This window comes from Hoplias malabaricus, chromosome 1 (assembly GCF_029633855.1).
Source record: "Hoplias malabaricus isolate fHopMal1 chromosome 1, fHopMal1.hap1, whole genome shotgun sequence".
NCBI lineage: Eukaryota > Metazoa > Chordata > Actinopteri > Characiformes > Erythrinidae > Hoplias > Hoplias malabaricus.
Window position 1 is genome coordinate 56017746 of NC_089800.1, and position 27453 is coordinate 56045198.

A 27453-nucleotide genomic window follows, 5' to 3' on the forward strand; every position below is an offset into this window, starting at 1 on the left:
TGTCTTAAAATTTGAGAGACCGCTGTATTACTGCAAGTGCTACAAAACTAAACAACTCTTAGTTTCAAACAAGTCCCTGCGGTTATTGAAACAGTGAATAAAACTTACAGACAAGTTAAACTGAAGCCATATGCAGAGATGCTAAACATAAAAAAATCAGAGATAATTCTCTTCTCTTCCCTGGATGTAACTTTATTCTAGGTCTAAAGCCTTGAGCACTAGTCTAGATGTAACTTTAACTTTATACCTTTGCCTTTATTCAGTACAGGGCATGTGTACTTGTCTCCACATAGATCTTAGGCACTTAACTGATTTTTGAAAGCTCAACCCAGCAATATGACATGTATTGGTTCTATAGGTTAGGTGAGATATCCGCCTAACTGTGTTTCACGTTAGAACAGCACAGTTGCAATGTGGAAATATTTAGCCATGGCGTATACTGTGTATTTTACAAGTGATCCTAGCACATGAAAAACACCACCAAGATCATTTTTCCCCACAGGTTGTCTACTGAACTATTCATTATTTTAAAGTATATCTTTAATTGTGAAGGTTGTGTTAATTTAGGGCTCTAAACTGTTACATTTATACAGTAGAGTTCTTTTGAAATGTCCTGAATCTCACTGAAACATAAGATATATATATATATAGGTATTTATCAGCTCTTTTATTGCACTTAAATGATGGACCATAAGGCTTTGTTTATGACAATGCTACTAAATGCATTATCGTTAGGACACCAATGTGTCGACTCTTGGGGGAGTCAATTGAGCCGATTCATTGAAAAGTATCAATACGAGTGCTCATCGTCGCCGTCGAACGTTGATGACGCCAGGCATTCCGTCACTTCCACGGAGACACGAGGGCTGATCAGAGGGAGCTGAGTGCGACGATGGTGAGTGTTTATTTCACAAACTACACTCAGAAAAGTGCGGTACGGTGAAGTACCCTTTAACTTTCCTCTGGTGCTGTATGGTCACTGCGATATTTAAGCTTGGGTGTCCGTTTCTCACAGAAAACACACTCAGCTTGTTCTCTCTCTCTCTCTCTCTCTCTCTCTCTCTCTCTCTCTCTCTCTCTCTCTCATATTAGAGTCCACACAACTAAATCTAAATGAGCAAAAATGTTACAGAGGGAGATAAGAAGGATAAGTTTTGTTGTGTTTGATACATTAGTTGTACCTTAAGTGGTGTGTATGTATGTGTGTATGTATGTATGTATGTATATATATATATATATATATATATATATATATATATATATATATATATACATACATATATTAAATAATCCCTCCAGGAAATATCAAGTTCATATATTTCATATGTAAGTTCATATTATTACCAGTGCAAAATAAACCCTACCATTTTAAGTTGTGGCTGGACGTTTAGATATGTGTTAAATCTGCAGTGCATCAAAGACATCCAGGGTTTATTGCATCACAAATCTAAGGAGCCAAACCCTGTAATCTTGGGGGCAGGGTTTTTGAACTGCAAACAAGTTATTGAGGGGTATATGGAGGTATTGACAGGGACTAATTGCATATTCATATATGCACGCATACTGAATAAAGGGATATTTGTATGGTTATATTTAAGCCATGCTTAGAGACTATTTTCTTTTAAATGATTTCTAAATTTGTAATATTGATGAACAAGGATAAGTTTTAGGTGTTTTGGCAATGACCAGATCAGGAATTTAAGATGCAGTTTCATCAAAAAAAATATTCAGAGTAGGGATGTGCAGAGGAATGTTCCAGATGTGTGTGACTATGGCCACAATCAAAAATTCAGTGTTAAGTAGGTAAGGTAAATCTGAGATGAGATCCCATGTAAACTGTAGAGATGTGTACGTCTATGTATTTTTTAAGGATTTGTTTGTTGAAATACTAGTTACTCTCAGAAAATACTGCGTGCGTGATTATGCTGTCTGCCGTTGATTGTCTATGACCATTTCGCCAGCAGGAAATTAATTTAAAATGAAAGCAGTTGTGAAACGTGCCAGAATTTTTCAGAGTAGTAATGAGAATATCCTAACACATATTATTCAGTAATAAAGGTTTATAGTGATTTAGGCCTGCAGTTTTTTTCTGGCCTTAATGAGTTTTAAATATAATATGCAGGATATTGTAAGGCAGCAAGACACTTTTTTTGCGTCAGTTTTATACATTTGCATTGTTGAACCTGTGACACCTTGTTACTATCACCACCACTGTACTGTAATCTGACTCAGCATGTTGCTCTACAACAAACCGTTTCACTTCAAAACAGTCTGAATGACTTTGTGTGTATAACAATGGTTGTCCCCTCCTAAACAGAAAGGGATTCAAGTGCTCTTTGTTCATTTGTGTATTATCAGGGAAAGCAGAAGAAGCAGAAGAAATATGCAACCATGAAAAGAATGATCAGCTTAAAGGACCAAAGAATGTAAGTTTTATTGATTGATTGATTATTTATATCATTGATTATTCATCACACCACCAACAACAGTCAAATGAATTCTGTTTGTTTAACTGAACATGACTAGCTGGTTAAGCAGTTTATGAAGTGGAAAATGGACACTATGCTGACTCTTTTCATTTACTGTCAAGAAAAGAGAAGGATCGAGCAAAAACCCAGAAAAAGAAGAAAGAGGATCCCTCAGCCATCAAAGAACAAGAAGTGTAAGAATGCCTTTCTAAAATCCTGGGATATGTTTTGGGGAAACGTTTTTAATTCTCTGTCAAATAAATATTAATTTGTATAAAAATGCAATTTTGTTTTGTCATCTTCAGGCCAAAATATGCATCATGTATGTTCTTCCAGTACAACACTCAGCTTGGTCCTCCCTATTACATTCTTGTGGACACAAACTTCATCAACTTCTCCATAAAGGCAAAACTTGATGTGGTCCAATCAATGATGGACTGCCTTTATGCTAAATGTGAGTGGTTGGTTCTAATCTGTGCTTGTCTTCATTGTAGATGTTTTAATGACAGTTTTAATCAGTGTTGAGTTGTGTATGTGTTCCTCAGGTATTCCTTGCATCACAGACTGTGTCATGGCTGAGCTGGAGAAATTAGGAATGAAATACAGAGTGGCCTTGAGGTAACAACCTGCATTTAATTGTCCACATTTACTGAATTATTTAATTTATATAACAGTGTTGTACAGATTTAGAGTCTGGGGTTAGTCCAGTGATTATTTTTTGTTTATGTGGCCAAATTTTGAGGTGAAAAGGTCTGTGTGTATATTAACGTCTGTCACTGGTGTAACACATATATGAAGTGATTACAAGAAAATGAATGAATGTTATTAAATGTTGGTAATTGCATCTTATTTTGGACTGTTTATGTTTTATAAAATACATGAAAACATATAGTATCTGCTGATTTCCTATGATTATATTAAATATAAGCACATGGTCAAATGTCGTCCTTTAAAACTTTGTGAACATTTGACTGTTTGGTATGTATTGTGCATTATTTAAAAGCGTTAAGAGTGAGGGCTGGTTGCAATCAAAGAGGCTACAGAGAGTAATTCGAAATCTTGTGGTAATGAGGGATTTTTTTATCCTTTTATGAATGATCTTTTTAGAATAGCTAAGGATCCTCGCTTTGAACGTTTGCCTTGCTCACATAAGGGGACATATGCTGATGACTGCTTGGTCCAACGGGTAACTCAGGTAATACAGCACTGCCATCTGTCCATTGATCTGATTCAGTTACAAATGTAATAACACATTGAAGCATGCTGATAATTTACTTGACTTCTCCCTGCACCAGCACAAGTGTTACATTGTGGCCACAGTGGATAGAGACTTAAAGAGGAGGATTCGAAAGATACCAGGAGTCCCAATCATGTATATATCCAACCACAGGTAATCAAACCTTAATCATCTAGAAATAAGTCCTGTGTGCTCTAAAGAGAAAATGTTTGTAACACAGTTTTAGTTGAACTTGTTTAAGGCATCACCCCTTATTCATTTATTTATTATTTATATACATTACTGCGTCCTTTCTTCAAATAGTAAAATATTATAACCTTAATGTTAAAGGTGCCATATTTCTCCAGTAGAGGGCGCCTAGGGTTAGGCATTGTTCAGTTGTGCTCTGTGAAATGCTATTCCTGCAGATCTGATTAATATTAATACAATAATAAAATATTACTCAAGCACCATATTGTTAAACAAAAAGCACAGAAACCTTTTGGAGTAAGAGGGTGTAAAACTGTTTTTTTTTCTTGTCCTCTCTACAAGTAAATCTCCTAAGCTTCTCTTTCTGTTTTGGTAGTTTATGTATTATGTATTTTGCATCATGATGATACATTGTGTAGCTGTTTTTGCTGTAAATATTAGTATACACAACTGGTTTCTGGGAAAGTTGGGACGTTTGGTAAAATGCAGTTTGATTTATTGATTCTCTTGTAACTGAACAACTTGATGGTTTTTTTAAATTCAATTAATCAGTTTAGAATTAGCGGCCTTAAAATCACCCAAAGTTGGAAAAGAGGCATGTTTACCATAATTACTACATCACCTTACCATTTTCATTCATTTGTTTAATTATTTGGGAGCCGAGGCTACTATATGTAGCAGTTTGCAATTATTCAGGTGTAATACACAATGAACAATGCTTGTGAACTCTAATAAACCTTTAACACTAATATATGTATTTATATATATATTTTTTTACCAGGTACAATATTGAAAGAATGCCGGATGATTACGGTGCACCAAGGTTATAGTACACTGAATATGTAATTTTTTTTTTTTTTTTTTAATAAATAAATCTCTGTAATAAGCTTGAGTCTGGTATTACAGATTTTGCACATCTTTCTGCCTTTTTCCTCTGTTCTTTATTAGCTTTTATTTTTGTTCCTTGGTGCTCCTGGTGGAGTGAATGACTTATGAGAAATGTACGTGGTTACAGTTGTCTGCCTTTGACCACTTAAACCATAGAACAACATTTTGTACAATAAAATGATTTCTAAAGTGAATTGGTGGTTTATTGTGCTAAAAGTTCCTTTAAATAACATATAGTTTGTCATAATAATAATAATATATAATTGTTACTGTTGCTGTAAACAAAATGTCAGTCCAGGCATTTAGAAATTAAATATAAATAAATAAAAACTGGAAGTTGTAGTATTTAGAAATTTAAAATGATCTAAAGTAGGGGCATATACTAGAGAGGGAATGGGAAGGCAAGTTCATTGATAAAGCATATTTTATACACAATTGCAATTCAAAGTGCTTTACATAACTAAGACAATGGATTAAAAAAAAAGAATACAACGTTTCACTTTGTTTCTTTCTTTGTTGGCCTATACAAATGAACTCTGAAGCAGTAATCAGTCTTTTTTTGCATTTAAGTTCACAGAGAGTCGAATCTCAGGTTCAACATAATAACACATGCTTGTCTTTTTCAGCACCACGTGAGGAAGATAACCCAGTTTTTTTTCTAAATAAATAAAATTAAAATGTTTACTTCCCTTGGGATTACAGGAAAATAGCCTTAAAGTGTGTTGATGAATATTATGATAGACATTCCTCAGCGTTTTATTTTCATGGGAGGATTAGAAGTGTACATGGAATAGAGTCATACTTGAATAATCCTCCTGAGCCGTGTCACCAGAGCCCAATCACAGCGCAGTACTTGGGATAGTGTGCGCATGCGTGGTGCAGCGGGATATGGGCGGCGCTGAATGGAGCTGGACTGGGATAAGATACGCCGGTTACACCGCTGCTCGACCGACTGATATTCCCGTTAATGAGAGGAGAAACTGAGACCCCGAACGTTTAATGGAGCCAGTGCCGAGAAGTGTGAGATGTGTTTTTATTTTACGGTTTTGGAACTGAAGAGAACGACCTCTGGAATATACCACCGCTGACACTCTACATTGGAGGGTCTTTTTGTCCTCAGTGGTAGTTTTTCACCTCACAAATACACGGTTGCCTTTTCCGCAGCTCATTTCGAGTGTCATGTGTTTTAATGGTGCTGAGAAGCAACGAAGCCTATGTTGAGATTGAATTAACACCGATAAACCGAATAGGCGCTGTCTTTAAATGGTGAAGATGTCTGTGTTTCTCTTGCTAACAGAAATATGCCTCTATAGTGGAGTATTTCTGCTCTGAGCTTGATAAACGGTCTTGCTTTCGTCTTCCCGATCTCTATCGGCCATTCTTCCCCCTAATTCCTCCCTGCCTACCTTCATGTAGCCTATGTGTATTGTCGGAGTAACCGAAAGATATTTTTATTTTTGTAATTTTTAGATATTCCTATCCATTCTCTTAATTATGTTACTGAGGTATTTGTAACCCTAGGACTTTTGCAGCCCAAGGTATCGTGTGGTGTTTTTGCCCGAGCTGGGAACCAAACCCAGTCTCCTCTAAAGAGGGTAGCTGTGTTATATCCACCCCCTAACCGCAGACTGTCCTCACTGTGTTTAGAAGCTTAATCTGCAGCCTTCTGCCAACATGTTGGACCATATATGCTAAGAGACCTGTGGATTGAATGGTGGTGGGTTTGATTGGCTGATGTTCCAGGTCCAGGCTCTGGGAATTTTCTGAGCTGCCAATGCCAGTAATCTGCTGTGGGAGCGTCCACCACTGTAAGTCTCCTCAGAGGCTGATGGACAGGTCAGGCTTCAGTGTGTGTTTAAAACAGCCCCAGGGTGCTGGGATCTCCTCATTGAGGACTGCTCTCAGTTTGGAAGGTGTTGAGGAGAGAGATGAGGAGCAGGATGATGAGGGAGAGGAAGATTTACGGGATGGAGGAATCCCCTTCATCATAAACCGAGGAGGGTTGCCTGTAAACGAGGAGACATGGGAGCAGATGTGGAAGCATGTGGCCCGTATTCACCCACATGGAGAAGATGTGGCGAAGAGGATCAGAGGTGCCACCGACCTGCCCAAGGTACCCCCAACTTTCATATAGTCAAATTCTCACCCATGCTCTCTATATCCTATATCAGAGGACACCTGTGTCAAGAGAAAACATTTCTCTACATAACACAGATGGATATGTTCTCCCTATGTACTATATCTACCTCTATACCAGGTTCCCTCTATACATCCCCAGAGGATCCCCATATAATTGTAACCTGTCCTACCTATATCCTATAATAATATTTTGCCTTATTATCAGATACTAGTTTCTAATATATCATCATATATACTTGTTGTATCCATGTATTGTATATTCTCACCAGATCATATTTTCATATTCCCACAAAATTTCTATATATTCTTCTTGCTGAATTGATACCAATAATTCTTATTTTTTATAAGCCACTAAACACTTCTACTTATCTTCTTTAACATTTTCACTGTCCTCCACTGCCGTGAGTGTAGTACATTTCCCTTACATTCTAATGCCCTCTCAATCCAATGCTTAACATCAGTCTTCTAATATATCTGTATATAGTCTAAACATTTCTCATTAAAATGTATTAGTAATCTCCTCTATTTTAGACAGATTTTTAAAGCATTCCCTTTGTATCCAATGCTGTGACACAGTGTAAAAAATTGGATGTTTTTACTAACACCGAATATATCACACACACACACATACATATTAGAAAATACAGAAACTTTATATTTCCTTATGAGTTCTAGCAAACAATGCTCAGTGGTCACATTAGGTCTTTCTGGTGATTTGGACCATACTGTCCTAGTGATTCATTTATTACTGTAGTCACATGCAGATTCACTAAATTACTAAATCCACCACATAATCCATCACATAAACATACCGAAGCTTCCACAGTGTTGTCTAAATGTAGACGAAGGCTTCCCAAAGCTTGCCATTTGGGCACTTTATGCACATTCCAGAGTAATGATCCATTAGTGTTCTCAATATCCATAGCATCATATACATTAGGTACAAGCTGTACCCTAATGTATCCTTTACCCTAACACTCTTCAGACAGGCATGTGCACATTACTGTTCTTCTCTAAAACACCCATGCTTTCAAACATCATGCAGTGAAACACTTAACATAATGTATCGTTCCATAACACTCAGTATTTCACATCAATGTAATGGAAGAACTGAATAGACTGCTGACTTTGCAAAATGACTGTAACAGACACTGATCTGAGTCTATAGCTGCTTCATTTGAGTCATTTATACAGGAAGTGCATGACTTCATGCATATTACATACACGTCTTCAAACCCCTCCACAAAGGATTGCTTCTATCAAGGGCATAACATTGGCTTGAAGATTGGATGCTTGATCAGGCCTGTCTTTGGGGGTCCAAGCTCAGTCACTGGTATAAAATAGGAAAAGCTACTAAACAGCTTTGGAATGTATACAGAAATATTACTGTCAATTTTAGCCATAAGAATCTGACACCATAATACTAACTTAGTTTTTGTTTGTACAAACATCACCACCTCTGAAATATATCTGTAAGACTTGGACGCATGAATGTGAAACCCATAAAGAGACGCATAAAAACATGTCTTCTGTTTATTTAAAGGACTCAAATATAGAAATATACAAAAACTTATAAATGTTACTAAGAATTTAAATGGACTGTTGGGTACCAGATTTGTGTCTACTATATGTTTTGTTCTCAGTATGTAATTCTTTTTTTTTTTTTCTCAGAATGTAGAATGCAGGCAAATAAAAAAATTGCAGTTAATATAAGAGAGCTTCTCTCTAAAACAGAAATGCCGTGTCCCTCACCAAGAAGACATGAGATATGCTTGTGGTTAATCTAACATTTCAGTAGATTTTCTTCATTCTAAATGCTGCCTCTGTACTTCTACTGAATGTCTCCCTTTATATATTTTAACATACTTGATTCTCTACAACATTTTCTAGTGAGCAATTAAGATTCTGCACATGGGTTTTGCCCCAGAGAGGGAACCTAATGTCAGGCAGAACAAGAAGATATTCTCTAGCTGAGGTTAATGTGAGTGTATGAGCAGAGCATTGATCGCATGCTTTCCTCTAACCCCACAGATTCCAATACCAACTGTGCCTACATACCAACCAACCACCAGTGTTCCCCATCGTCTGGAAGCCATACAGAAATACATCAGGGACTTGCAGTATCTTTTCCATCTTTATTTATTATTATACGTTATGATGCTTAGCTCATGACATCTACCAGCTGTTGACTTGCTCCACCTCTGGTACAGCTCTTCTGTAGACAGAAATACAGCTGTGTTTCGTACTGCCATCCACTATACATCATATATCATTTATTGGTGTAAACTCACACGTCAGAGACAGGGAAAGTAGGGCAAACAGATATAATGCAGGCACCGGTAGTCTCTATGTTTATTAAATATTTACCAGTGCTTTGACAGAATGAATAAACTGTGCCTTACATTTTATGTGCCATGTTTTTGGCTCTAAAGAAGAGTTTGAAATGAACTGCCCTCTCTCAGCCTTCTTGGTAGATTCTTTAACAGTGATTATTAATATGTATTTAAATATTTAAAGCATGTTAGTTTTGGTTATAAGGAAGTGTGAATATGGCTTTATTGTGTTCTGTAAAATTGCAAAAAACTGTCTGGCCTTAAATGACTTGTTTCCATTTTTTTCTAAGTTGTTCTTTTTCTCTTTAGTGGCGTTAACTTAACTATGCTAACCAGGTACAATCACACTGGGACCCAGTTTTTTGAGATCAAGAAGAGCAGACCTCTCACAGCGTGAGCATTATTTATTAAATTATATGCTGTCAGTTTAATGTGTATCACGTATTTTATTTGCTTGGGTGTCAGAAACCACCTTTCATATATTAATATTCAGTCCAAACTGGCATGATTTTTATTCCCAGTTAGGGGAAATAATGTAATTTCTTTTCATATTTATTTTTTCCACGTATCTTTCAAATATCTGTCCTATTAGCTGGTTGTCCCAAACACATTTAATGATGTTGGGGTCTTTACCCTTCCACTGTTTGTTTTTTGTTTGTTTCCTCCAGTAAATTTCTCAGTAAATGTTTCTTGACAGTTACACATTATTTCAGACTGGCATTCTTAACACTGAGCAATTATTTTAAGATCTAATGCATTGGAGTATGTTTTCCTCTTGAAAAATCACTAAAACATTAATGAATAAAGGTTGATCTCTGACATTAACATGAAACTATGACCTTTGAATAAGTGGCCTGATCAACCTGGCACAGATTACAGTGAATTGGTTTTACTTGGTGCTGGACCCTGTGTTTATGTAAGCACAGCCCAAGATCCTTTATGATCTGGGCAAGAGCCTGTTTCCTGTTGTTGCTGCTCTGGGATAGACACAGGAAGCAGCTGAGGGTGTTTACGGATATTTGGCGCATAGAGCGCACAAGATGACCTCAACTGAAGGAAATCTGATTTCATCACCATGTTCAATCAGATGTGTATTGCTGTAAACACCTGTACTCATTAGAGGATGAACAAAAACAATATGAACAATATGTGCCCAACATCAGTGTTATTAGCATAGCTGATAATATTATATTTTTGATTTAAGTTTAGTTAATATTCTAGTGTATTTTTTTTAACAATTGAAATCATCAATTCTGTGTGCATGACATATCTTAAAAGCACATTTTTATTTACAGGTTGATGGACATAGCTAAGGAAATGACAAGAGAATCTCTACCAATCAAATGTTTGGAGGCGGTAATCCTCTGCATGTATCCTTTCCTGTGTTTTTACTGCACACAAATTCTGCAGTAATTTAGTATAAACACCTGAATTCTGTCAGAGTAGTTATTGATTTAGTGTAAATGACATCATATCATTTTTTTGCATATCTCATTGTATAAATATCTGTGAGCTAAATTCTGAAGTATTAAAGTCATAATTTAGGAATTTCAACACCACTGTAAACGAATCTGATTTATTTTTTCTGGCATGTTAGAAATGTCTGAAGCGGATAGAACTTTAATTTGTGGAAGAATCATTTGTCTTGCAACTGAAAAATAGTTACGGGATTCTACTCCTTAATCCCACTCATGTCCCAGTTACCTCACAAACAGCATGCCATCTGTGGAGCGCTTCCCCATCAGCTTTAAAACTCAATTCTCAGGGAGCCATTTCCGCCACATTGTGCTGGGGATCCACAGTGGAGGTCGTTTCGGTGCCTTGGGCATCAGCCGCCGTGAGGACCTGATGTTCAAGCCTCTGGAATACCGCACGCTCGCTGACCTGCTGCAGGAGTTTCAGACGGCCTACCAGGGCTACTGGCACACACTGCGCAAGGTCAAGATCGGCCAGTATGTGTCACATGACCCCCACAGTGTGGAGCAGATCGAATGGAAGCACTCGGTGCTGGACGTAGACAAATTATCAAAAGAGGAGTTAAGGAAGGAGTTGGAGAGACACACTCGTGACATGAGGCTGAAAGTAAGACTAATTTATATCTAATAATGATTTACAATTGTGGCAGATGTGATGAACACTTTTTTTTAACCATGTGACTTTGTTCCAATAACTCCAGTTAAACATGTTTAGCGTAGCACTTTTTAATGAAGCGTGTAGTTAATGAGTTATTTTATATACAGATGGTCTCCAGTATGTTTAAAAAAGCGTGTTTTAAAACTTATCAGAGTTATAATGAAATATGGTCATATTATTCAACACTATTTGCACATCTTTTTTGAAAAATAGTTATTTAAATAAAGTAGGGTGTGAAACTGTGTAAATGGTTATGTAAGATCAGCCCTCTCTTTTCAGTGGCGGCAAATAAAAACTGGCTAGACACCAGTGGTTTCAGCCAAACTGTAAATACAGAAGTGTTAGCTCAGGGGTTCAGAGCTTTAAAGGCAGTGTAGCTGTTTCATCCACTGTACACTGTATATAGTAAAACTCTGTAGTGACACCAGAGTTTGCTACAGTTTCTATTACAGCAGAAAACAAGACTGTCTTTAGATTGTTTGCTTCAAGCCATTTCTAAACATAGGCCTTTCAAGTATATATAAACTTATTGTATAGCAGTATCTGTGGTGATGTGTTTGAAAGTGCAATCTCTTTAGTCACAGCCCGGCAGGAAAAGAATACCTCCTTTTTTCCAATATGAGCAAACTTCGTTATGCTCTGCCTGTTCTGTCATCAATGACCGTTTTTTCAAAGCACCCTAATCAGAGAAAACACATTTCCTTCTTTTTTTGAAAAAAAAGTATAATTTAGTTCGTAACTGTCAAACAAACCTATGCTGCAAATATGACCCATTGTGAAAAGCTACCTCATCATCACTGTCCATTTAAAAAATGTGTTGGTTTTTAGTTTACTGATTCATTTGAACTCAGCAGCTGTACTTCACATTGTGTGAAAATGACAAGATGCATGGACCAATAGAAATTGATCTCCATATAAACTGTACATTCAGCGTACAGCAGTTTAAGCTCACATATCCACCTTGATGTTATAAGGAGAGAAAAAGAGTAGAGAAACTTCGACTAGTCTTCTGAGCAAATCAGAAGAGAGGTCATTTATGGTTATCATTCGCAAAGGCATATTAAAATGTTTAAAAGCGGTTAAAGGAAAATGATCATGTAAGATAAGATATCTTTATTGTCATTGCACAAAACAACAAAATCTTGTTGGAACAATCCTCCAGGTGCCAAAGTTTAAAAAAAAAAAAAAAGGTGTGAAGCATGTTTGTTCTATAAAATGTGTGGATAACAGTCCATTTCCATTGTTACCTCTGCAGCATCAGCAATAGTTGCTGAACCATCGAAAATGTGTTTGAAATCCCTCCATAAATGAATTTTGACACCATGCTTCTTATGTACTCTCTTTTTCCTCTTCCAGTAAATCCTTTTAAGGCCATCATTCTGAGTTAGCTGTGTAGAAATTCTGCTCAGACAGGGAGATGAACCTAACTGAAACTGAAACTACTTTTCCTTTATATTATTTTGCCTCACACACGACCCATAACATCAACTTTTAGCTGATATTGTTAGGGCCATCTCACTGAATGGGTGTATTTCTATTAGTAAAAGGAGGGTTTTATCTTCAGCTCTTCTCAGGTTGCCTCATTCAGCACTTTCCTCTTTCTTTATATACACTGGAGCATGTGTTGAAGTCCTCCATCATATTTGAATAATAAAAAATGTGTCTGTTGGTGTAAGAGGGGCATCAAATATACATAAACATCTACCCTACCCATAAAGTGTGGGTAACTCTTAGAATTATTTTTGCTAGATAAGATAGTCTTATCTAGAGTGGTTTACAATTGGGAAATGTACAGATGTTTTAGATAAAGGCTAATCTTGTGTTGGGAGTCTAGCCCAAGGACTATTTTTGCTATAGTAAGGTATTCCTACCTGAGCTGAGAACTGAACCGTAGTCTAAACCCTCAAGACAAATAGGGGTCCATGTTTTCTTAACTTTTGTAACTGTGACTACATGATGGATGTATTTGCCTCATAGAACCTACTGAATAATATGTAACTGAACAGGAAATCTTATAATTAATACAAGGTTAGTATTGATGGCATGTTTTGATGGGCTTAGCTCACTCAAAACCGCCTTGGCTAACACTGATCAAAAGGACTCTATTTCCAGTTTTCTGAAGGAAAATCTTATAGAGGATGTCTATTTTTTCTCCCCCCAGTCAGCTAACCTCAACTTTATATTAGCAACATGGAACTTGTGACTTATAAATGAGTAAGAATCTGAAAACTCTCACAGTGCTCATAGGGCTTTAACAGTTTACAGTGCTGTGGCACTTATAAGAGCATGCCTATTTATAAACTTTGTTGCCATAGTGCTGTGTGTTTTTATTGCATAATAATATCTTTCAGGGTTTTTTTTCAGTTAAATCTATTTTTATTGATTGACCTTTTTTGACACTTTTTAACTCTTAATTTGTCAATGATATATTACAATTAATTATTACTCAGCAACAACTATAATTACTAACTCTAATCAGAATAACTATACCTATACATGACCTCAAATATGCATATATGAATATTGGTATTATTTATACTTTTGATAAGCAATTGTTTTTGCTGTCATGGCACAATAATCTTAGTTAAACAGTCTTCATTCAAGAACTCCTCTGTGCTAAATAACTGCCCTATATTGCAGATTGGCAAGCCAGCACCTCCTTCACCCACCAAGGACAGAAGGAAAGAGGTAGGCTCTCCCCTGAGGAACCCGGGCAGCCCCATGCGCAGGAACAGCCGCAGTGAGAGAAGGTACAGCACTCACCACAAACACAGCTGTACTCTTTATTTTTATCTGTTTCTACCTGCACCTCAACAGAGATTAAAATCACAAGACAGAGACAGCACTAGATCAACAAAGATGAGGCCGAACAAGCCAGGTTACAATAGCTCTTTGTGCTGTAGTAACCTGGCTTGTTATGTCTCATCTTTTGTTGATCTAGTGCTAAGTAATTTCTTTCAAAGTTATCAGTAATGAATCATAGCAGCAGTGGGAATTCAAATACTTTCTGAACAGGCACTGCTGCAGTCTTTCTTCTTATAAACCCAATGAATGTAATAGTTTTTACAACTGAGTTTAGAGGTAACCACCACATAATAAGTCTAACTGTACATAAATTCCCTGTCTTTATTTCTTTACTAAAATTATGGTGGCTGTTTTTTTTTATTATTATTAAGAGCGTTTTATATATATATATATATATATATATATATATATATATATATAATTTTTTTTTTTCAATTACTGTTAAATTTTTAAAAATACTTTTTATAATGCCTTTCTTTGTATTTTAACTTCTGTGAAGAAATATAAGCTTCATTATAAACATAGAAGTTAATCTATTTTATTTTATTTTTTACAGACTTTCAGGTGAAAAGAAATCTTTAGAGCCAAAACCCCCAGCGGATATGAACGGATACCAGATTAGAGTGTGAGCTGGATCTCTGGCGTCCAAACCACATGGCTCACAACAAACAGTGATGAGGCCAGACCATTCTGGGTAGACAAAATAACACAGGACAGAACGTTTTAAAGGACACAGATGGCTGTTTTGAAAATTTGCAGACATTGATGCAAAGAACGGAATATTAGAACTGCTTACTAATGTGCAGTGATGTCACTACACTATGTCACCTTTAATGAACAAATCATCTCAGCAGCCCCGATTAAAGGCGCAACTTTTTTAGACACACAGTTCAGCTCTCAATGTGTAAATACCGCAGTGTCTATATTGTAAGTCAGCTGACTGCTTCCATGGCTTTTGTTAAGACTGGTTTGTAATCCACTTACAAACGAGTGCCTTTTTTTACAACTCCCCATCAAGCCAGAAATCTGTTAGCATAGTTTGTGTATCTTGGTACTACCACACCTTTCACTTCATCTAAAGCAGGTGCCCAGTATCTGTTTAAGAGCAGCCTGTACCAGTGACTTGAAACATAACCTGCTACTGTTACTTCTGTAAACCAAATACACAGCAGAATGTGTAGAATTGTGTAGAATGGGCATCAGCAGATTGTAGTTTCTCTTGTTTGCATATCCTAAATGTAATTTGGCCTTATTTATCCATAACATTCAAAAAGTAAAACTTGAATTAGTTTTTGTAATTGTTTTTATAAAAACTTAGTTTATGTAAGTACTTAATGGAAACAAGGAGTTTTCATTATTACCTTGACAGCATTTACAGCATTTAATAGCCTTTCTTATCCTGAGAAACGTAATCATGTTACAGAGGTAGGTTAATGTAATTAGGAGTCTTGCCCAAGGTAGTATGTTGTTTCTGCCCAAGGTGGGAATTGAACTGCAGTTTGTCATGTGATGACCAGTGATGTTATTCACTACACCTTACCCAATGCTGATTTATTTTCCCCTTATTAACTTATTAAATGTCATTTAATATGATAGAAAAGTATCAATGGATTATAGTTAGAAGGATTAAAGAGGCCTACACTTTGTAAAGGCTATACTTTTTTTAACAGTGTAAATATGCAGTGGGACTGGAGTAGCATTGTTTTTTGATAATCACCAATTCAGCTTTAGGCAGTACAATTCCAATGGCACTTAATTTACAAACCATATTTCCAGGAAATTGGGGAATTTTGTAAAATGCAATAAAACAGGAATCTGTGATTTGTTAATTCTCTTCAAGTTCCATTTAACTGGCAAACACACAAAGAAAAGATGTCCATTGAACAAGTTGATTGTATTTTCTAAGTATAATCACATTTATAAATCAATGCCTGTGAAATCACTGGAAATAATTTCTTTTTCTGTATTTTGTCAGTTATATAAAGGTTCAAAACCTAAAAAAAAAAGTTGCATTTTACAAAATGTCCCAACTTTTTTGGAAATGGTGTTTGTGCACCATATTCTGTGAGGAAAAATGTGTCATTTCATTATGTTACTTTTAATAATATAATCACAGATTTTCTTGCACTTATATTTATTTGTAGTATTTTCACCTGTAGCTCACCCAAGGATACTTTGGTTGTGCTAAAACCCATTGGTTATCAAAGAATATATACAATTAGGCACTCATAACTTTCTAACTGTTGAACAAAACACATTGAAAATATTTTGTAGCCTGAATAGAGCTGTCAAAGCCACTATTAAGGAAAGTATCAAGGATAGTCTCTCACCAAAGTGCAGTGCTGCTGGGTTTTGAAGAGAAAAACACACATCTATTTGGTGATTGCTTTTCCCTCTTATTCCCCCACCACAGTGGAAGCTGTTTTTGTTTCTTGGGAACAAAGTGAATGGTAAGATGCACCACAAAGCCACAGCACTGTAATGTTATTTTTCCTGTAAAGATAAGTAGAATTGTGACAAAAATATCTCATGTTTCACTGTTGACACTTGAATTATGTTCATAATAAATAAAGAACTGCTTAACTGTAAATGGTTTAAATCGTTAACTAAGCTGATTTCTAAAAGTTATTTTTGTTTAGGCCAAACCTAAAATATCGGAGCTTTTCCAAGTTTTTATCTAGTTCTTTTTTGGTTTCTCAGTAATTATTTCTTGACACATACCGTCAGACCCAGAACATAGTTATGTTCTGACAGATGATGGCAAAAGATAAAAGAAAGAATTGTTTAAGGCAGCTGACATGTATTTGGGTAGTTCCTTGTGTAAATCTTAATGTCACTTTTTTTTTTTTTCTAGAGGACACAGCTGAAATGTAAAGATTTGGATATTTTAAAATGTGTTCAGTTGAACAGCTCCTCAGCACTGTGATAAATTGAGGAATGTTGGCCTACTTTGAGAACTCACTGACCTACTTCTTGAATGTGTGCTGTCCTTTGGGAAATATCTGCGTTCTCACGCATCAACAACTTCAGAAACCAGTGCAGGTACACAGCATGGCATTTCATACACTTAGTAACCCTTTATTTTCTTTCTGAACATCTCATTTGTATTGTCATTTTACTGAATTTCATTCTGATGAGTAATTCTCTACTATTTTTCAAACATCATGGTTTTTCTACATTTCAAATCATTCATCAGTTGAGAGGAGGTTAATAGCATTTAAGCCAGTCTAATGCATTTATAATCGTTCTTGTAATCCTTCGTTTAAAACATTATCCTTTGTAGATAAAGCTCAGATTGAGTCATTCTCTGGTAAATAAGAGGCTCATGCAAAAGAGCTTTGAGGAGCTGCACTAAGTAGTTGTGCAAAATCATTTACTGTTCACCAACAGATAACTGAAACAATCCCCTCCTATTGCAAAGCTTGGAACTTTAGTGTCATGCCTACTTATGCTGCATGAATATTTATTTTATTTTGTGCATTTCCTCAGCAAGCCTCAGTGGCCATGGCTGGGATGCTGTAGATATATCTGCCCATTACAGACTAGCTTAGCTTTCCAGATGATCATAATTTCACACAGACATTCCACAGAAAGGACACAGCACCATATGATTGATCTTCAAAGTTGACGAAACTCAAACTTAGAAAATGCAAACCCAAAATGCAGTCTGAGAATTGGATTGCATTTTCTGCTTCTTACAATCCATGTAATATCAAACATCAGGTCTGGATGTTGAGGTCTGGACTGTAGTATGAACAGTCTATTGTCCTGAGAATGTCACAAGTTTCAACATTTACGTACTGGCAGGAAATTAAGTAATGAATGGTGGTAATTGATTTTCCTACTCTGTATATAATCAGTTATTGTTATTATTTTAGACCAAGATACAGACTCTGACGTGGTTTTAAAACAAAATAATAACAAGACTAAAATTATGGCAAGTTACATTTTATTTTCCTTCCTCTGAAAGAATATTAATTCACTCAAAACAAAAGCATAAAAATAAATAAGTCTCAAAACCAAATTGAAAAAACTCGGTACATTCAGTATTTTTCAGATTGAGAACACGTTTTGGTGACAGTACAGCCAAAGATTATTCCCTCCATTAGCAATTGTACTCACTAAAGTAATGCCCTTTCATCATAGGACTGAATGTCAAAATTCAATACTTTGACTCAGCTGAAGATTTAAAAACAACCTTAAGACTCTTGGCTCTCACTCTTACATGCAGAGTAAAAAGGGCATATGACTAAAAGTGTCTTTTTGAAACTTCACCAGACCAAGTAAAGTTTAAAACAATAGAAAGCATTTAGCTCAAACATTGCCTGAAAAGAAAAAAATAGCACAATTGTACATTCAAAATCCACCTTCCTTTGACTCTGAATGCATGGAAGCACAGGGAACATCCTGATTAAGGCCTCAGAAAAGATCAAATTTAAGTTTGAATTAACTTGAACTTGTGACATATGTGTACTTTTGGTTTTCACTGGCTGGAGCTCCAAACCGTCAGCCAAGCTCGAACTTGGACAGTAGACTGAGATGGTCCGAGGGGAACATTTCATTTGGGAGTCCATTCAATGCCCAGAGGTCTGCCTCGGACAGCAGAGAAAGACGGCCCAGCAACTTCAGACCATTCTTTCTCTCTGCAGGAACAGGATACACATTCATATAAAATTTTAATATGGGGACAAGCACCAAAAAGAAAATAATTCTAAAATACTACAGAAGCATTTAGTTTTCTACAATGAGTATATATTATATTTTTAATGGTTGTTTGTTACTTTTTATTTTTTTAATGTTTGATATTTAACTTTAGAATATTCTATTTTTATGAAAAAAAAATAAAATAAAACTCATCCCTCAATTTAATAACAATGTCAAGGTTTCACCATTAAAGATCCTGGCCTTAGAATTAATCTGGGTGTAAGAAATCAGCCATATAAGCATTATAAATCCTTACTGAGAGACATAGCCTCCCTATTGCTCACCTTCATGGTCAGAACTGTTCTCTGCTGTAGAGTAGAAGATGTAGTCAACCATAGCAGCACCTTCTGAGTGCAGTGTGGTGACAGTACAGCGCTCTGTACCATCAATATATGGACTATACACTGATCTCAAGTTTAATCCATGACATATAGTGTTTCTGAACCTGCGGAACAGCACAACCAAGTATTCTGAGTACTGTATTCAGTATTGCGGAAAATACTAATATTGCGAAAGTGCTTAAAAGTTAATTAATTATGTGTATAGCTTAAAAGGGCTCACCTTGGAGCAAACACCTGCTGTTCGGGAGCTGGAAGGGGAGACATAGTAAACAGAGACATTAGTAATTGATGTAAAATTGACAATCCAAAAAGTGGCACTATCACCTATTTTGCAGTCATTAAATCTTCACATAAATAACAGAAGTTCTCCAAGTCGTTGACTGGAGTCTGTACAATTAGTACTAAAGTAGTGCTGGGCGATATGAGCGCAAATCAATATAACAATTAATTGCATATTTTACCATGATTACGATTAATGAACGATTATTTTGTGTTTGTATTTTGACCCTCGCAGTTCAGTGATGAGACTTGTACTGTAAATATGCTCCAGTGTCAACAGGAACAAACTCCTAGCAACAAAGAACCTCAGCTTTTTGTTTTCTGAGCACTGTTTATATTTGGTGTGCGCTTTGGTCGCTGTTTTTTCTCAGTGTTTAAAATTGACTTATTTTTGTTCAGTGTCGTCTTAATTATAGTCACAGCCAAACCACAGACGCTGTGTTTTTCTTTGAGACGAACTGCTCGAGTTGCTCGGTCAGCATCTGCGTTTAGGTTCTCCTCCATGTGGCAGATAGGGAGCAGAATCACCCGACTACAGCTTGGTAGCGTGGTTTTAAAGAGACAGTACAAGACAGTACACACAACAGAATAAAAATAATCGCTATAGACAATATTGTGTCGATTAGAAGTTCTGAATGTCGATTATTTGCCCAGCCGTAAACTAAAGTTTCATGTTAGGTGTGTCAGATACTTGGTGTGCAGTCGGTGACTCCTGGTATTAGCTCCAGTTCGAGGGGCCGCACACAAGCTACCGGACAGTAGCGCAGCTGCCGGAGGAAGTCATGATTGTACTGGAGTTTCCCTGCAGGAAGAGTAAATATAGCCTTGCTCACAGACACAACAGCACACATGCCTTATGAAGTCACACCACACTGACCACTGAAAATGCACACACATCAACTTGGAAATAGCAATTGCCTTCTTTCTAAGCTTAAGAGCAGCTGTATTTCAATTTAAATTACTACTTTCTCTCTAAGTGTATGATCTATGTATAAAAATATATACACACACAAAATTTAGGTGTTAGAAAAAGAATGAACACAATTCAAAAGAAAACTCTTCATGAACTTTGCAAAATGCCCCAGAATACAGTCATACTGATGGGAATGTCACCCACAGGCAAGTTCAGTCTTTACAAACACTCACCCTCATGTGGGTATGCAACACACACACACACACACACACACACACACACACTGACCTGATGATCTGCTGCAAGGTTCACATTCAGACAAGTACTGGCAGTTGTCATTAATTCCAAGGCTGCTGGGCCACAGGGGGGCGTACAGTCTTCTGTGGTGCAATTTATATGACAAATCTTCCTGACCAGACACCTGCAATGAACATTCAAATATATGCAATTTAATTTAAAAACTTCATTTTTGTAAATTTTGTAAACAAAAACACAACTAGTTAATTTTGGTAAAGTCACTAATTAAAACAGTTTGACTACTCCATGTCCTTACAGACTTCTACGAGTTCTTTATGGTTCATGTGATGGTTACAGTTGTAGGGGTCTGCTAACTCTTTCATGGTTGCTTTGGGACATTGTTTTTTTGCAACATTTTCAAAATTCCAGTTATTTGTGTCTAATTTTACATTTCAGTTTCATTCATTCAAAAACATAAGCTTCACAGATGCTTTGGCTGGAAATTAAATAAATTTAATGTGGTCTCTGACATTTGAACGGTGCTATGTGTATATTATACCCATGTTTACCATGGAGAGTAAGTTCAAAACAATACATTTAGAAAATTGTTTTAATATATACCCACTTATAATAAAACCTACTGAATAGTCACTAAATGCAAGGAAGTGACAGGAAATAGAAAAAGATGTACATGAAAAAATGTGTGAATGTTTTTTTTTAATCTGTGTTTTGTCTCTGCTTATAGAGACAATGTTGGTGTATCCCCTGAATCAGCCTTACACTAAAGCTATTGCTCTGTTGTGAGGAAAAACAAATACAGATTCAGAGATTAGGACACACCATCCAGACAGGAAGTCCATGGTAATGCAGTTGGCCTGTGACGATCAGCTGGTACAGCGGCATGTTGGGTAAGGAGTTTAGGTCTCCACATAGAATGACCTCACAGTCATTACCTTTAACCTTACACTGCTTGACTACACTGTCAATCTCTGCCAACATTATGGCCAGCTGGGCCAGTTTCACATCTCCTCTTCTGGGGTTGAATAACAGGTGTGTATTGGCCACACAGATGGGTCTGAACTGAAGGCTTTCTCCGTGCTCACTGATTGGCTGGAGGAGCAGCACGATACCCACGTTATCTCGATTAAGCAGCTCACAGTCTTGACGCCGAAACTCCAACAGACTGACCGACAGCTGTTTGAATCGATCACGGTTGTAACACACTGCACAGCCATCTGTTTTTGTCCCTGTGCGCTGCTTGTAAATGCACATGTACCCTAGGGATAAAAGGGGGAGAAAAAAAAGTGATGAACACAAAGTCCAACTCACACAACTGGATTTCTGGCTTGGCCAGTTGATGTTAAGCCCAGTTTGATTTAAACCTGGGTTTTCAGTCTGAGGATGGTGGATATATTTTTGTACTATGCTACATTAAAACGGCAACTGGACGTACTACTTACCAAGTTGTTCCAGGGCTAATTTCAAACAGAGCTTTATACATCAAAGTGCTCTTGGTTTATGTATTTATTTATATATTTTGGTGTGCGCTGTAGGCATCAAATTAAAAAGGATGTGTTTATATTAAAAAAAAAAAGAGAGAGGATGTCCCCTCACCCATATCCTTCAGAGCTGGTTGTATCTCCTGCAGGAAGTGATTCTCTTGGACCTCTTGGAGACAAACAATCTGTCAATTTAAATTGCATGGAATAAATATATCATTTCTTTTACACTATATTACAAACTTTCCATGTTAACTCTTCATTCACCTGCACACCATTTACAATATCAAGTGAAATATCATTTAGTGAACCACTTAGAGCAGTACTAGAAGCTCACATGTGTAATTTATAGAAAGTGGCACTCACATCAGGTTCCCAGGTCTGAAGTTCTTTTAGGAAGGTGTAAAGACGGTGGTCCCATGCTAGCACACCCTCTGAGCAGTGCAGGTACAGTGCTGAGTTAGCCTCCAGCAGATCCTGGGCCAGGATATTGTAGGACATAACACTGAAGGTGAATTTAGTGCTAGCGTCAGGGGCTAGAGAATAATCACTGTTTTCATGGAGGTCCTCCCACACCCTCCACATCACTAGAAAAGACAACACAAAAGCTCTGGTTTAAAGGCTAAGCACCAGCTATATGAAAGTGTCAAACAAATAAACACAATGGAATTTGAGGTCCCAACTTGTGTTTATTGATAGTCAGAAAACATGTTATTACTTACTAACTCAAGGAATAAGGTTTAAAAGACCGTTGGCACTTGATTTGATTACAAAAGGAATGCAAATGATTTTCATACTTTTTTCCATATTCATTTAAGAGCAAATAACTTTATTGATGATGCATCTTGCTGGGAATGTGTGTGTGTGTGTGTGTGTGTGTGTGTGTGTCTGTGTGTATGCATCTCATTTAGCCCACAAAGGTTTCTGCAAAAATCCAAAATCTGAAATAAAATTCCAGGAACTATGTATCACTAATATCAATAAAGTGTACAAAGCAATACAAAAATAACTGCATGAAAAAGTACAAATAATAATTATAACAATTATCACTGATTGATAAAATTTAGTCAGCGGCTTATCTTAGACAGCAAGATAAAAAAAATCAGCAAGCATTATGCAGTTTTGAAGATCTGGCAAAACATCAAAAACCTTACCTTCAAAGTTGGTGCTCTCTTGAAATTCAGGGTAGTAGCTCATTCCAGGAAACCGTACAGAGGGACAATATGCTGTCTCCGACAGGCCGAGACCTACAGGGAAATGCCAGCCTGTGGGTACAGACTGAAGCTGTGTAAAATGATTCAGGGGGTCTGCATTACTGTCGGCAAGCAGGGCACTAATATTAAACACACAACAGCCCTCAGTGACTTGAGCGTCATTTTCTCCAGTGTTTGTGTTTATATCCTCAGGCTGGAAAACATTCATGGTTTCCACCTCTTTATTCTTGCTTTCCTCATAAGAATAAAACTGCTCTTCCCTCCCAAGAGAAGCAGGAGCTTGCATTTCTGCCCATTCTATTGTAGAGAACGTTTCCTTCTTGATCATTGAAGCAACTTCTTCTTTTTCATCCAATCTGAAGTTTATATTATCCTCGTCCTTTCCTGATGTGATGGTTCCTTCGCCGCTTTCTTCAGGTTTATCACAGTCATCCTTCTCCATTACTGAAGTGAAGGCCCTTCTAGACCCCTCTAGAGCTTCAGGATCAGGAGGTGTCAAGTCCACTGAACAAATCTTCTCTGTATCCTTGTGAAGAATGTTCCCTTCCTGTTCTTTCTTCTCAGCTACTAGTTCTCTGATCTCCAAAACAAGTCTACCCTCCACCAGTCCCTCAGTATCCCTCCTCTCTTGGTTTGGTTTGGGCTTTTCACTCCCAGTGCTGAGCCACTCATCCAACAGTGCTGCCTGCTGCTCACTAAGCCTTCTGAAAGGAGTTCCACCACCATCCCACACTTCTTTGCCATTAATGCATACAGGATGACCTGGATTACCTTTCCACAACGACTCTGGAGAAAAGAAACAGTGAACAGTTAGAAAATGTGTTCAGACTTACTCCCATTAGAGAAAGAGCACTATGTAGTGTGTCAGTATTGGTCACTCTTAAAAAAGGTGATTCTTCAGGTGTAACCCACAGACAATAGTTATATAGATTCAAGATCATTAATGCTGCATTTTTAGTTACTGTCTTATGAATGGTTCACTTGTTCTCTTACATTTAGTGCATTAGCCCAACATGACAGGGCCTGTATATAGTGATATGTCTAAAGAATGACTACAGAACAAATGGACAGTTTATTGATGAAAACTATACAATATGGGTGGCATGACAGCAATGCAGTAAGTATCAGTGCCACACAGCTCTAAGATATCTGTGTCCTCCGGGCTCAATCCGGGTCTTGGATGACCATGAAGAGTTTGGTTTGTTCTCCATGTTTGCATGGGATACACCTCTGGGTGCTCCAGTTTCCTACCACATTCCAAAAACCCATGTTGGTAGCTGTATAGAATGTGTGAAACTGCCCACTGTTCTTAATGAATGTGTTAATGAGTGATGCCTTGTGACAGACAGGTGCCCTGTCCAGGATGTGTTCCTGCCTTGTGCTCAGTGATTTCCACATAGGCTCCAGACACACCATTACCGTGATCGGTATAAATGATATGAATGAGGTCTACAACAATGGCTGACACTCCATACACTAGAGGTGGGCCGATCAATCCAAATATCTATACCAACGCTGGTATTGGTATTGATCAATACTTGTATAAAGAGATCAAGCTTTTTAAAAGATCGACCCACCCCAGGGGCCAGATACTGTCCCTGTATTCACTTGGTATCAAATCGATACCAAAATTCCCGGTATCGCCCACCTCTACCATACACACACTAAGTCTTAAGGCATGCAATTATGGCATATTCACTGTTGTCATTTTTATTGATTTTATTCTTTCTTAAAAATTATATTTATCTTTATTTTCACATTATTATGCCATTTATACTTACTATTCTCTAGGTTTGCCACACTCATTGTTCAGGTTTTAAGTTCTATTAAATTCTACCATAAATATGGTGACCAAATTTGAGATTGGGTTGGGTTGGGGTGGGGGGGGGGTGATTAGCTCTCGCCCCTCGCTGCCGTGGTATGCTTAGCTGAACCTATGTGTGCTTGTAGGTCCTTTACACCTTTATTTGCTACACAAAACATGGGAATTTCTTTTTTAATTCATCCGAGAACTTACATTTACGTTTCGGCATAGCTGCTCGAGATGAGGGTAGGTACACGAGCTTTGCCTGACGTAAACAAGGACTACTGACGTGCAGACTGACCAATTAAATGTTAACAGAGAAGGTGATCGACCAATAACGGTAGCTCTACAGTCAGACCGTCCAATCAGAAAATTCTAGGCTACTTCACCACGCCCCCTTCTCACTCAAGCGAACCAATCGGAGTAGGGGAGGGCGGGAATAGTTTGAACGAAACTTCTCGAAGTTCTATGTAAGCTCTAGAAAAACAAAATCCCGGACGTTTGTGAAATTCCGTCCGGACATTATTTTTAAGTCTAAAAAAGAGGACATGTCCGGGTATAAGAGGACGTCTGGTCACCCTAACCATAAACCTATTTTTTTATTTTAGGTGAACCTGATAAAATGTGCGAGTTTATGGCAAACACTATGTAGTGAATAACCATCCATCCATTATCTGTAACCGCTTATCCAATTTTTTTAGGGTCGCGGGGGGTCCAGAGCCTACCTGGAATCATTGGGCGCAAGGTGGGAATACACCCTGGAGGGGGCGCCAGTCCTTCACAAGGCAGTGAATAACCAATAAGTGAATAAATTAACTTATGTGAACAGACTCCGAGCTGTAAGATAAAGACAAGAAATGGCATTTTTGTAATATTATGAAATATAAATCTTCATATGACGTAGTATTTAATACGAGTTCCTACCCGAGACTAATGCCATTTGCGCACTGAATGCAGAGCATAAACACTACTGCTAGGTCGCTAACAGCGTCGGTTTGTGTCTCAAATGAATACTTGTGCACTGCTCTGGACGTAAATATAATTGCTTCATAACTCATCATAGCGTCTAACATAGGAAACAAAGGCAGTTTTATAACTGTCTTTTATACAAATAGCGCACGAATTGAGCGGATAAGTTTTTATTTCATGATATTGTTAGTGCACTGCGAAGGGAGTACGGGCTAATTTGAGATGCACCCTTACAGCAGATGGTGCTTTGTGGCTATGCTACAACCCATGATATAGTGAGTTAAACACACAGCAAACAAACTCGTATATTAGCGCCTCGCCCCTTACCTGAGAGCCTGCTGATGAGTTTAGTGAGCGGGTAAAGCGCATAATAAATAAGGCTCCCAATCATGCCGCAGGTTGGAGTGACCCCAGGATTTTTGTACAGGGGGAAACGCTCATTGGCACAGAGAGGGGGCGGGGACTGGTGGGTCACGTGGAGCTCCTGAGCCAATCCCTGAGCAGGACCGATAGGCCCCAGAACACTATTATAAGCAGCTGTTGCTAAAGAGACTGAAGGCCAAATGTCAACACACAACTAAAAGACATAAGTGAACTCTATTTAGGAGACGTATTACAGACAGATATGTAATAAATAGGTGCAGTATTTTGAAAAAAAGTATATGACAGAACTCTACAGCAAGGGCTGGGCCATGACTGTGCAAGTGCACTGTCACAGCTCCAGAGTCCTGGGGTTGTGGGTTCAAACCCCACATCAGGTCACTGCCTGTGAGGAGTTAGCTCTCCCTGTGTATGCGTGAAGATCCTTTGAGTGCTCGTTTCTTCGCACAGTCCAAAACCACATGTTTGTAGGCAAAATGTCTGATTGGTTGTGCAAAATGTCCATAGTTGTTTGTGTGAGAGTTCATGTGTATACTGACATACTTGGCCAGTAAATCTGATTCTGATTAATCCATTAATGTAATCCATTTTAAAGGTTTTGCCATGAAACCAAAAATATTTTTTAAATGTATCTATATATTTTTTTGTCCGTTTGATTATTTGCGTTAAAATTGTGGGTAGAAATCTGATGAGTGATTGTTTTGGGGCTACAGCATGAATCTTTCATGACTGTGTCTGGGTGATCTGACCTGACTCTGAAAAGCATTCCACTGCAGAGCATGTATCAAATGAACTGTGTTGCTAAGTCAGAGCTGAATCTATCCAAGAATCAACAACAACAACATCATTTCAGGACACTGAAAAGAAGTGAATAACTTCCTTTGAAGGTAATACTTTTTTGAGAGTAGATTAATTTCAAA

General features: G+C 37.4%; 3 protein-coding genes across 5 annotated transcripts; 2 read left to right on the forward strand and 1 right to left on the reverse strand.

Annotated features, from left to right (window-relative positions):
- The first annotated feature begins 799 nt into the window (after positions 1–799).
- Positions 800–4962, forward strand: fcf1 (FCF1 rRNA-processing protein). Its single transcript, XM_066682745.1, has 8 exons — positions 800–895; positions 2359–2426; positions 2591–2662; positions 2774–2922; positions 3014–3086; positions 3576–3663; positions 3764–3858; positions 4676–4962. The coding sequence occupies exons 1-8, from the start codon at positions 893–895 to the stop codon at positions 4722–4724; spliced, it is 597 nt and encodes a 198-aa protein (XP_066538842.1). The 5' UTR covers positions 800–892; the 3' UTR covers positions 4725–4962.
- A 741-nt stretch (positions 4963–5703) lies between these two features.
- On the forward strand, positions 5704–16765 carry vash1 (vasohibin 1). Of its 3 annotated transcripts, none has more exons than XM_066679984.1 (8): positions 5704–6618; positions 6688–6895; positions 8953–9041; positions 9591–9647; positions 10550–10624; positions 10955–11336; positions 14028–14137; positions 14749–16765. In XM_066679984.1, exons 1-8 carry the CDS (start codon positions 6557–6559, stop codon positions 14819–14821), a joined length of 1056 nt encoding a protein of 351 aa, XP_066536081.1. In that variant the 5' UTR covers positions 5704–6556; the 3' UTR covers positions 14822–16765. The 3 variants fall into 3 exon arrangements, with proteins under 3 accessions (XP_066536081.1, XP_066536071.1, XP_066536062.1); XM_066679974.1 differs by having other exon boundaries at positions 5704–5886; positions 6430–6895; XM_066679965.1 differs by having other exon boundaries at positions 5704–6895.
- A 1368-nt stretch (positions 16766–18133) lies between these two features.
- On the reverse strand, positions 18134–26585 carry angel1 (angel homolog 1 (Drosophila)). Its single transcript, XM_066679996.1, has 10 exons — positions 26480–26585; positions 23320–24165; positions 22532–22752; positions 22281–22350; positions 21507–21943; positions 20718–20850; positions 20208–20318; positions 19458–19485; positions 19181–19341; positions 18134–18835 (listed from the first exon to the last, which is right to left on the reverse strand). Exons 1-10 carry the CDS (start codon positions 26541–26543, stop codon positions 18699–18701), a joined length of 2208 nt encoding a protein of 735 aa, XP_066536093.1. The 5' UTR covers positions 26544–26585; the 3' UTR covers positions 18134–18698.
- Between the last annotated feature and the right edge of the window lie 868 nt (positions 26586–27453).

What these genes read in the sequence shown, in the direction of transcription:
- angel1 (XM_066679996.1), bottom strand. Translation starts at nt 26,543, where the DNA reads ATGATTGGGAGCCTTATTTATTATGCGCTTTACCCGCTCACTAAACTC. An exon ending in ACTCATCAGCAGGCTCTCAG is followed by an intron (nt 24,166 to 26,479) that starts GTAAGGGGCGAG and finishes TCTTTTCTCCAG; the next exon opens with AGTCGTTGTGGAAAGGTAAT. An exon ending in ACCAGCTCTGAAGGATATGG is followed by an intron (nt 21,944 to 22,280) that starts GTGAGGGGACAT and finishes TTTTATCCCTAG; the next exon opens with GGTACATGTGCATTTACAAG.
- fcf1 (XM_066682745.1), top strand. An exon ending in GCCATCAAAGAACAAGAAGT is followed by an intron (nt 2,663 to 2,773) that starts GTAAGAATGCCT and finishes TGTCATCTTCAG; the next exon opens with GCCAAAATATGCATCATGTA. An exon ending in TGGTCCAACGGGTAACTCAG is followed by an intron (nt 3,664 to 3,763) that starts GTAATACAGCAC and finishes TCCCTGCACCAG; the next exon opens with CACAAGTGTTACATTGTGGC.
- vash1 (XM_066679965.1), top strand. Translation starts at nt 6,557, where the DNA reads ATGCCAGTAATCTGCTGTGGGAGCGTCCACCACTGTAAGTCTCCTCAG. An exon ending in GAGGCGGTAATCCTCTGCAT is followed by an intron (nt 10,625 to 10,954) that starts GTATCCTTTCCT and finishes CTCATGTCCCAG; the next exon opens with TTACCTCACAAACAGCATGC. An exon ending in CTCGTGACATGAGGCTGAAA is followed by an intron (nt 11,337 to 14,027) that starts GTAAGACTAATT and finishes CCTATATTGCAG; the next exon opens with ATTGGCAAGCCAGCACCTCC.